Source organism: Centrocercus urophasianus, unplaced genomic scaffold (genome assembly GCF_019232065.1).
Source record: "Centrocercus urophasianus isolate 14NV4802_14NV808 unplaced genomic scaffold, USGS_Curo_1.0 seq_16, whole genome shotgun sequence".
NCBI lineage: Eukaryota > Metazoa > Chordata > Aves > Galliformes > Phasianidae > Centrocercus > Centrocercus urophasianus.
The window spans coordinates 35,291,065-35,302,034 of record NW_024884711.1 but is presented as its reverse complement, the minus strand read 5'-3'; the positions used below and the strand labels follow the sequence as shown (position 1 = coordinate 35,302,034).

The window sequence follows — 10,970 nt, the reverse complement described above, 5'->3', positions numbered from 1 at the left end:
TCACTGACATTAGTATAGACTATTTCACGTGAGAAATTTTTTGCAGGATGTAATCTCTTCCTTGAAGTTTCAGCAGTTACTATTTGGTACTTAAGTAAAAGAAATTTAATAGTGTCAATCCAACTACTTGTTAACACGTATGTTTCACACCCAATCACTTCTCGCAATAATTCCAGTTTCAAAAGAGTGGGCAAATTTGGCAGCTCTACATGTGTCTCACTTCTTGATACCACCATGAAGGTTCACATTAAGACATAGTACTGATGTAAGAGAGTTAGCACTATTCCCACTATTCTTGACATACATTTAGAGACTGGACTACAATCTCTTCTTTCTTTTCACAGATTTCTAAGTCACTTTTAAATAAACGTATGTATATTTGTTGCATTTTTAGGAAAATGTGAAATATCTTTGTTTTTGTTATTTTTGTGATGCATTAATTCTAATATACTCACACTTCTTCCTTAAAAATGGTTATTTCAGGTCAAGATAATCAACCACATAGCACTGTGATTCAGAAAGTATTTGGACTCCACACACAAACAAATGGAAAGTGGTAACTTACTCCTTCACTAATGTGTTATCTTTTCTCCATCCTCTTTCTCACCACAGTTTTGGTAGCAGAATGACAAACTTCTTTCTAAACATTACGCAAACCACTTGTTCCTTTCAAACTTTGTCTGGCTATTATCTCTTCTTAAGATTACTTATAACACTTCTAGGGAGAAATTGCTAGTCATCTACTGAAAATGTACTATAATCACATTCTGCTGACAGAAATTTGAAGGAAAATTTGTATACCTTACAAGGAAAAGATATAAAATCTATTTTGGTCAATCTAACTGTCAAGTAAACTGAAGTACAGTAAAGTACAGTGCAAGTAAACTTTGTACTGAAGTACAAAGGAGTAACACTAGATATATCTATTACAGGTACTGCAGAAGTCTTACAACACCAACATTCTAACCACCGGCTTTGGAAGAACATCCAAAAAGGTTCACGGTTGTATTTAGGGCACAGTTGTAGCAAATTCTTACTGCTACAAGAGGAAATGAAAGAAATGGAAGCTACAAAAGCAAAAAATGCAGCACAAAGCTTAAGACATCCAAAATCACAACCTATTCATATGAAAATGACAACCTGATGTTTGCGTTATCTCTGATTGGCTTACAACTTTCCTGGATGATTGAGTTTCATTTCTGATAAATTCTGCTAAATTCCAGGTTACCAAAGACCAGATTTGGTGATTCATAACCTTACTTCTCCTTACACAAGGATGACTAACCCAGTTCAGATCAAAGCTCTGTTTAGCTTAGTACGCTGCCTCCTAAAGTGGCCACAAGTCAGAGCCAGGAGTATAATCACAGAAATAAAATACATTATTTTCCCCAAATAACCCCCAGCCTTCAACTACCTTTCACTCAGGGGAATTCCTCAGGCTGATACAATTTATCCATTCAGCTTTTCCTGGTGGGTCTTATCCATCAAGAACTTTAGCCTATTTTCCCTCAAATCCACATATTCTGTTTGCATCCATAACATCCCAAAGTAAATCCACCTTGGGCACAAAACTGAGAACTGTACTGCAGTGATGCTGACTTTTCTGGCTATTCACTATTCAGTGGACACAGCTATTCACATTTGCTTATTAAAAGCCCGCCAAAACAAAACTAGCATGATTAACACACCCCTTGAAAGGAAGTTAGAGTTTGCACATATCACCAGCCAGCTGACTCCAGTTGGAACTAGCATCCTAAACACTGAAAAATGCCGCAAGAGCAAGAGTTATAGCAAGGTTGAATATAGCTGGAAAATCAGGCAGATGACATGAGTGAAAAAACAGACACCTTAACAAAAGCAGCAAAAAGCATCCATCTGCTTCCCTCAGTCCAACAAGTGAATTTTGATCCAAGAAAGTTAAATATAGAGCTGTTAGAAATGTTTCCACTGTCTATTTCTGATGGGAAATGGGGCTTTCAGTTAAACACTTTTCAGGGGGATTTTTTTTTTTTTTTTTTTCATTCCTGAAGTATGTGCTTCTGCAAATATATTTTTCCAGAAAGCCATACTTACTTACAAACCAAATTATTTGGATTGAAAACCGTATTAATCTGTGGCCTACATGCTCTGTGTAACAAATCTTCTCTATCAACTGGACTCACCATTTAAAGGTCAGCTCCAATAACAGGTCATTTCAAGGGTTTCCCTACTTCCTACACTCCCTTCAAAGAAAAAGATCATGGTGCAGTGTTAGAGATGGTAGGCACCCTCAACCTTACAGAAAAAGACCAGCAGGCTACCAGATTATAATGTTAAAGGAGAACTACAGTAATGTTTCTCAAATTGAGAAGTTTTGGTTCTCAGACAGTCTTCCAGTTCTCTGAATTTTGTAGCAGCATGTCATATTTTTCATGGAAAATAAAGACTAACATTTAAAAAGCTTTTTATTTTTTATCAGAAGTTCATGCAGCAGTTTTATAAGTCAAAGAAGGTCTTATTCAATAACCTGCAGATTCCAGCCTGACATTTGGATTTGTCAATACAAGAATCAGAAACATTTTAAGCAGAAGTAAATTTTTCAAATATTCCATAACAGGTTAGTGGGACTGTTCAAATGCCAAGTAGCTAAAACCAAATAAAAACAGTAAGGCTCCCATAGATGAGATAACTTAGGGTGCAAGTCATAGAATCATAGATTCATAGGCTCATATAGTGATTTACCCTGGAAAGGACCTTAAAGATCATCTAATTTCAACTCCCCAGCTGTGGACAGGGTTGTCCCTCACTAAGTCAGCCACATCAGACTGCCCAGGTCCCCACCCAACCTGAGCTTGAATGCCTTCAGGGATGGGGCATCCACAGCTTCTCTGGGCACCCTCTTTGCTGAGATAACTTAGTGTATGAGTCCAAAGTCATGAAATACTAACCAGCCCAACAGCTCAGGTCAGCAAAGAATAAAGAAAGCTTCCAAAAATGTGCTTACTAGATAAGAAATTTGTGATACAAAAAATATACCAGAATTGGCAAAGTAGCAAGAAAATAAGGTATTCCACTGACTAGTCCCTTTCAAAGGTCCCCAATTCAGTGATTTCCAGAAGGAATTAATTTGACAAGGTCTTGAGTTCAATTAAGAGTGAATTATTGCATTCTGGATGTAATCACACCTTTTCCTGGGATCCCAACATCCGCTGGAACAACTGACATCTCATCCAGAAAGCATCCCAACCAGACAGAGAAGCACCCAACTAACACCACGAGGGACAAAGTTTATACTTGAATGTTAGGCTTAAATATCTGTTATCCATCTCCTTCCTTGTGGTTGTTTCCAGTGACACAACTCTCCCACTGTGACCCTGCTACAAATGCACAACAAATGAACATGTGAAAGAAATAAAAGAAATCAATCAAGACTGCGTCTTTTGTAACACAGTTGTGAGCCCACAAAAGACAACTGCAAAAAAAATCTCCTACCGATACAGTACTATTTTCCTTTCCCACACCACACACACACAGGGCTATTATTGCCATCGTTTGCACCAACTAAGAACCAGGACAACTCAAAGGAAATGACAAAGAAATATCCATATTAAAAACTCAACGGGTAAAATGAAAGGAAGGACGTTTTGCCATTACAGTGAAATTCCTCTCAGCACTTGGTTTTTCAATCACATTGTTCTTTCACTAAAATAAAAACAGAGAAAGGTTTTTAAGAGTGAATTTCTAATGAGACAGCACCTGAGTGTTCCACACAAGCAGTTCCAAGCACTGCTTATTGCTAATTCGCTGCAGAGTTAACATCTTTGGCTGTGTAATGTTATAAAGTGAAAAGTGCTAACACAACTTGTCATTCTTGAGGCCAATTTATTCATCAAAATTAACACAAGCCCAAGCCTGCTGTCTTTATTCATATTTGGAATCACCAGCCACTTATGTACTGTCCCAGCAAAATTAGTACAGTGAAGGATTATTCAGGATCTAACCCAAGAGATAAAAATTTTTGTTTAGAGTCAGTGAAACACAAAGAATAAATATTCAAAATGAGTGATGAAAGATATGTTTGTTATTTCCATTTTAACTCGAGGGCAATGAGTAATTTCTATAAGAATTTCTACGTGTGATTTTTATCACTCAGCATTTTAAAATTGACTGCTGTGCATCCTCCATCAGAGACTGGATTGGAAATAGTGAAACTTAAAAAGCTCCATTTCAAATATGTATGAGCAACGTTATTCCTTGAAGTTCTGCTATTATACACTTACAAGGTGCAAAAGGTAGCGTCAGAATTTCCGAACAGCTTTATATTGTTCTAGGATTTCACAAAACAAGTTCCTCTTCAAATCAGTTAAATAAAGTTTTGCTTTTCATTACATCTGGATTTTGTATCCATGCATTTCAATACCAAGAGTCTTTTGTTCAGTTCACTTCTTCCTCGTAAGTGCATCTCCCTGTTAATTTTTCATTTAATTTACAGAATGAGGGAGGGCAGACACCTAAGCTAATGTCCCCATATAATTACACAGTGCAAAAACGGGTGAGTCAAACTGGACTGCACTGCCTAACCTTGTCTCTGCAGCAACTCAAATCGCCCAGACTAACCTGCTGGCAGATGGGGCATCCTTAGCTCAAAGCTTGATTTTCAAGTCTACTTCTACCAGGCTGGATCAGCTAGTACAGAATAGTAAACAGGCTGGGCTAATTTCTTGGCAGGAGTCACACACTCCCTCACAATGTAGCAACTGAGACATTCCAAAATTGATTCATAGCATATGAGAAAGAGCTCCCCAGCTTCTCCATTCTGATTCTTCCATATAACCTATAAATTCAATACTCAGAAATAAGAGTAACTATCCTATCACCATCTGTTACCATGTAGCCCAAACACAGATACCTTAAAGTTAACAGAAGTCAAGTTATAAAATTAGGGGTGCCCTTCATTCCTCCAGAACATTCTGACATTGAAAACCAGATACATGCATGCCACACCACCGTAAGATGGTAATTCTTATTTGAAAGCCATTCACCTCAGATGGGTACAGCTCAGTCAGGTAAGCCAGATGGTAGTGAACATTTATGAGAAAATTTGCAGGGGTTTATGCCCAAAGTGGTAAAACTGACGTTCCCAAAAATGAAGATTCATCAAAAGGGCTTCACAGCCCATGCTGGGAGTGATGATGTTGCACGTGCCATTTGAGCATATGTAAGCATTAACAACATTTTGACGAAGCATAAGGAGAGAATCATATAACCGCAAATGTCACTGGCATGCTGGAGGTCTTCAGTACTTACACTGGGACAAGCTTTGACTTTACAGAGTGAACACTGCATGTGTATATTCTCATATTAGCACCAGAGACCAACGTTCTTGCCAGCCTGGATCCATAAAACCTTACATCAATTCAGGAGTACACTTGTACACCAACGATCTAGCAGTTGCTTGAAAGTAAGTGGTTGGTTATCTGGGCAGTCAGAGAAAGACATCACTACTCATTACATCCATACATTCCTCAAGTGTAGACGCTGAACTGCACAATATTTTTATTATTCTCCATATAAGGTAAAAATAAAATAAATTAAAAAAAAACCAACGACTTTAATGCAGGAAAACTAAAAGAGTATCTTTAAAAGTCACATCACACCACAAGGTATAACAACCTGTAGCACAGGTGGAAAGTAAGTAAAGCTTGGTAAATAACAGGCAAAACTGAAAACTAATACTATGAAAACAAAATAAATAAAAAAGGATTGCCCTCAGAGCATTTATTTTCATTCATAATCCTCACAAACCATCTTTCTTGCATTCCTCCCTCCTCCGTTGGTTCACCAAAGGGAAATGAGGCATAATACGATTGCATGGACATTGCAGCCCAATCCCTGACTGCACGGTTTGAGGGAACGAAGGAAAACCTTTTGATACACCTTGACGTTATGTTGTCCTCATGCTAAACCACTGCTGCCACTAACTTCCTATGCTGATTCTGCTTTTCATGCTGCTTCTTGCTAAGCCAACACATCCAAAGCAGCCTCAGGAAGGAGTCTAATCAAGGTCTACACTTCTGTTCTGCAGAAAATCCTCCAGCCACAACCTGCAGCTTCACTGCTGCACTGCTGGAGCAATCCTCAGAACACAGCACTGATCAATCACTTTGTCATCCTCCTTTGTGGTAAAGGGACAGCAAAGCAATCTTCCAGCAGTTTCTCCTCCTTCCCTTTCGCCTCCTCACTGCACCTTAGAAGTAGCAAACACAGCAGATCGTGCACAGTGTACTTTCTTTTACCCTGAAGTCTCTCTCCTGTATGACCATCATGTAGTGGGCCCATTTGCAATCAGATTTGACAACCCTGAAAAGTTATAAACAAAACATTCTTCTTGTCTACAAAGAGTTCTCGAGAATCACAATAAAAAATAGGGTGTCTCAGAAGGTGTGTCAGTGCTATTTAATTCCTATGTGAAAAGAAAAATACCTATAAAAACATAGGATATATGTGCATACTTGTACTCTTCAGTCCCTGTTTTTTTGTTTGTTTGTTTGTTTGTTTGTTTTGCAAGTTTACAGAGCTGGGTATTTACTCATAATTTCTGCTTTGCTGACTTCCAGAAGTACATATCAATGCATTCCTTTCCATACTCGGACTGCTCATCACACTGCTCAGTTTGGAACCACACATGGCACGTGGGAAATAAGTCTGAACTGGAAAAAGAGGTGGTACTTCTTAGGGAAAAACTGAACATAGCATGATGCCACAACTCCATCTTACACTACTGCACCTATCTGCAAAGATATTCTTTCCTCTACTTGCTCTTTACTCTGCCCTCACAAAGTTCTACTTTCTCATTTCATGGTGTTGTTCAACATGCAGCCCATACAAAATACCATGTCCTGTAGGTAATCACTGTTTGCAGAAATAGTCTCTGGATGAAGCTTTGTGGCCTGTGACAGGAAGGAGATCAGCTTAGACAGTCCTTTCTTGATTTAACCCATGAAATTTGCCTCAGAATCCTAGAATCACATTATAGCTGGGGTTGGGAGGGACCTTAGAGATCACCCAGTACCAATTCCCTGCATGGGCAGGTCTACCTTGAGTCAAGGCTTCATTCTAACAAGATTATTTGATTATTTGTACAATTTCCATTGAGTAAAATGTCCCTTTCAAACATTTTTTTTTTTATAAAAGCACCATTCACTGACCTATCCAACACAGACAAATGACTCACCACAACTTACTGGGGAACATCAGGTAGAAATTAAAATGCAATTTTTTCATCATGAACTAATGATCTGTATTTTTTAACAAGCAAAGTGCCATATAAACATTTCATATGGTATTTTACCTTCAAGAAAAATAAATAAATAAATAAAAATGAAGAGCCAATTTTACAACCTTTCAAACTAAAAGCTCTGAAGTTGCCATTCCCTGGATCGATCTGATCCATACAATCAAATGAGCAAAGCCTTAGAAGTAGACAAAAATTAGGCTTAGAGAAGCCAATGACAAACAATAACTGAAATGTTTGAACTAAAGCAGCACGAACATTTGTGGCAACAAAGACTTGCCCAAACATTAACTACTTGTTGCCAAATCTACAGGTTTCCAAAGAGTTGCAGCATTTTTGCCTTCATCTGCCTGTTTTCTATTTCAGCATGGTCTGATGACTGGACATTTGTTTGGAAACCACTACAAAGTATTCTAAAGCAATCTGTATGGCTATGGCAAAGCACAGTTTTTCAGAAAAAGCAGCTGCTGTATTTTCTGGAAAAACACACAACCCATTTTTAAGACTTGACCCCTGGTTCCTTCATCTCAGTGCTTCCAGTGACTTCAGTGAAGCCTCAGTACTGGAGGAGCACACAACGGCTGTGATTCCACAGCTGTAAGCTATCCAGGCTGCTTTTCAGTCACAGAAAGCAGAGCGCCTTCCCCCCGGCTGCGTTGTTTTATATATCTGAAAGACAATTTTGAGAAATTATTACGGTTTTGCAAGGAAATTTGGGTATGTCATCATTACTAAACTGCTACAAAGTTTCATAGTTCCAGCTTTGTTACTGAACAGCTTCAAGACTCAGCATCTTCGTGCCACATCTCTTCTCCCACTGCAAGAAAACAAGAGCATATATGAACGACAGCAAAACTGAAGCCAAGTGAGCGATTGAGAAACTTGGGTATTCTCTTATTTCTGGGAGAGTTACAGTGTAATTCTAAACTGCAGCATTCGGCGTGTCTCCTGAGCTTCCTTGCTGAAATATTACGATGGAAACTGCACAGCATCTGTGTTGCTTTTGGAAAGCATCACCTCACATCTGCTGTCTCTAGTGCAGAGCTTAAGTTCAGCATAAAAAGGTACTTTGTAAGAGGCAATAGGAGCCTGACAGAGGTAATTTACTGGCTCGCCCGGCTCTGCTGACCAGGCTGGTTCCGTTCTGCAGAGCTCTTGAATTGAAGCACGGCTCACAGCGCAGTCCTGCCCGCCGCTCTCCGTGTCCCAAGCACAGCACAGGACAGGTTTTCCACTCGCTGGACGCCGTTCGGTCTCCCAACACCTCACAGCAGGGAACCGGCCGTTTTAACTGAGCGCTCAGGGAACCGCGCGCTGCTCTGGGAGAAATAAATGTATACGATTGATTTCACAGCCTGGAACTGCCAAACACAGGAGCGCGCTGCCACGTCCTCAGCAGTTCCGTGTCACGTCCGAGCGCCGTCGCTCCCCTCAGGTGGGCTGGGGGCGAAGAGAACAGTTCTGCAAATTGCCGCAATGATTACACAGTGAACGCGTTTATCGCTTCGTTATTGCCCATTTCCTCCTCGCCGGGAGATCTGCGCGTCCATTTACATAGGGAGGTGAAAGGGGCGGCGAAGGATCCCGCCGGCAGAGGCAGCAAACTTCGGGCACCACTATCCCTCCCGCCCCGCACCTCCGGCCCCAACGCGGCGCGTTCCCGCGCTCACAGTCATTACGGCCGCAGCGGGAGCTCCACGCGAGCGCGAAGCGCAACAGCGCCGCAATTAACAAACAAACGCCCCGGCCTGGGCGGACGGCAACCCCCCGGGACGGCCCCGCCGCGCACCGGCCCTTAAGGTGGTCCGGAGGGCAGCGATGCCACGGCGCGGAGAAGGATGGGGGGGGGGGGGGGGGGAGGGAAGTAGAGGAGACGGCTATCTCCCTCGGGGCCGGCCCCTCAGCCCGGGCGCAGCAGGAGGGGGGCGGCTATCGGCCCCGCACGGCGCTCACCCGCCTGAGCACCAGCGGCCGGGAGCTGCTGCCCCCGGTGCCGCACGAGCCGTGCGGGAGCGCTGTGGCAGCCGCAGGGCTGGCAGCCGGCGGCCGTTCACCTGCCGGGACGCGACGGTGCGCGCGTGTGGCGCTGCTGCGGGAGCGAGTCTACAGCACAACGGCTCGGTGGCATGTCAGCGAAGGCGCGGCAGCGCACTTATGTTTGAAACTCCGCATTTCAGACACCCCCGTGTTACCGCCGCGTACTTCTCCCTCTTACCCCCACAACGCTGCCCTTCAGCAGAGCCGCGCGCAGAGAACTCGTGCGCGCTGAGCCCGGCCGGGGGCACGTACGGAGCGCGGAGGTCAGACTACGGCCATCCCCTCAGAGCCCCGTGCTGCCGAACCCCGGCTCCACCGAGATCTCCCGCGGAGCAAAGCGCGCGGCGCGCAGAAGCAGCTCAAGGAGCAGAACCGCGCTTTGCCACTCAGGGAGACGGCCCGCAAAAAGCACAACGCTCCCGCAGCGGAAAGGCCGTACAGGGCACAACGCACCGGGACCCACCGGCCGCTCCACCTTAAGGCGGGCCGGGGTCGATTCCGCTCTCACCGCCCAGACTGGAGCGATTGGCGGCCAGGGCGGCGGGGGCGGGGCCCGGACCGTTCGCTATAAATATTCATGAGAGCGCGGCGGCCGGACTGGCGCTGCCGGGGCTGAGGAGCGAGAAGTTGCGCGGAGGCGCTGCCGCGCTCAACCCCGCGGCTCAGGTGGCGTGATCGCGACTGGTACGCCCGCGGCTGGAACCGGAGCGGAGCGAGCGGCTGCCCGGCCCGGCTGGCGGCCGTCTGCGAAGCGCGGCATTCGTGCAGGCGGCGGGACGGTCCGCTCCGGCGGCCGCTGCACCGGCTCCGCCGCTGCTCGGGGCGGCGGGAGCGCGGCGCCGCGGGGCGCAGCGCCTCGTCCCGGGGCCGCCTCGGCCATATTGAGCGCGCCGGGCGGGGGCTGGGAGCGAAACTTCTCTTCGCGGCCACAAGAGCTCTCCCGCAGCCCGGAGACATGCGAGGCCGGCTGAGCGGCCTCTCCTGAGCGGAGCAAACCCTCTCCCCCCCCCTCCTCCGCCGGGCACAGCGCCCGCGGGGCCGCCCCCTCACCTGCCGGGGCCGCGGAGCGGGACGGGAGGAGGGGAGGCGGCCGGGCCCGCGGCCGCCGGCGCCCAGCATGGAGTGGAGCTACCTGTTGGCCGTCACCCCGCTGCTCGCCGCCCTGGCCCTGCTGCAGCGCGCCGGCTGTGCCGCCGCCTCAGCCGCTGCCGCCTCGTCGTCGTCCTCTTCGTCGTCGTCGTCGGCTAAGGAGCTGTCGTGCCAGGAGATCACCGTGCCGCTCTGCAAGGGCATCGGCTATAACTACACCTACATGCCCAACCAGTTCAACCACGACACGCAGGACGAGGCCGGGCTGGAGGTGCACCAGTTCTGGCCGCTGGTGGAGATCCAGTGCTCCAGCGACCTGCGCTTCTTCCTCTGCAGCATGTACACCCCCATCTGCCTGGAGGACTACAAGAAGCCGCTGCCGCCCTGCCGCAGCGTCTGCGAACGGGCCAAGGCGGGCTGCGCGCCGCTCATGCGCCAGTACGGCTTCGCCTGGCCGGACAGGATGCGCTGCGACCGGTTGCCGGAGCAGGGCAGCCCCGACACGCTCTGCATGGACTACAACCGCACCGACCTCACCACGGCCGCGCCGCCGCCCGCCAAGCCCCCCCTC

At 46.0% G+C, this 10,970-nt stretch overlaps 1 protein-coding gene across 1 annotated transcript in view; it reads left to right on the top strand.

Moving 5' to 3' along the window:
• The first annotated feature begins 10,427 nt into the window (after positions 1 to 10,427).
• FZD8 (frizzled class receptor 8) overlaps positions 10,428 to 10,970 on the top strand; it is a 3,903-nt gene continuing 3,360 nt past the window's right edge. Inside the window, exon 1 of the mRNA XM_042817428.1 lies at positions 10,428 to 10,960. Within this exon, the coding sequence (XP_042673362.1) occupies positions 10,428 to 10,960 (533 nt within the window). The remainder of the gene's footprint in view (positions 10,961 to 10,970) is intronic.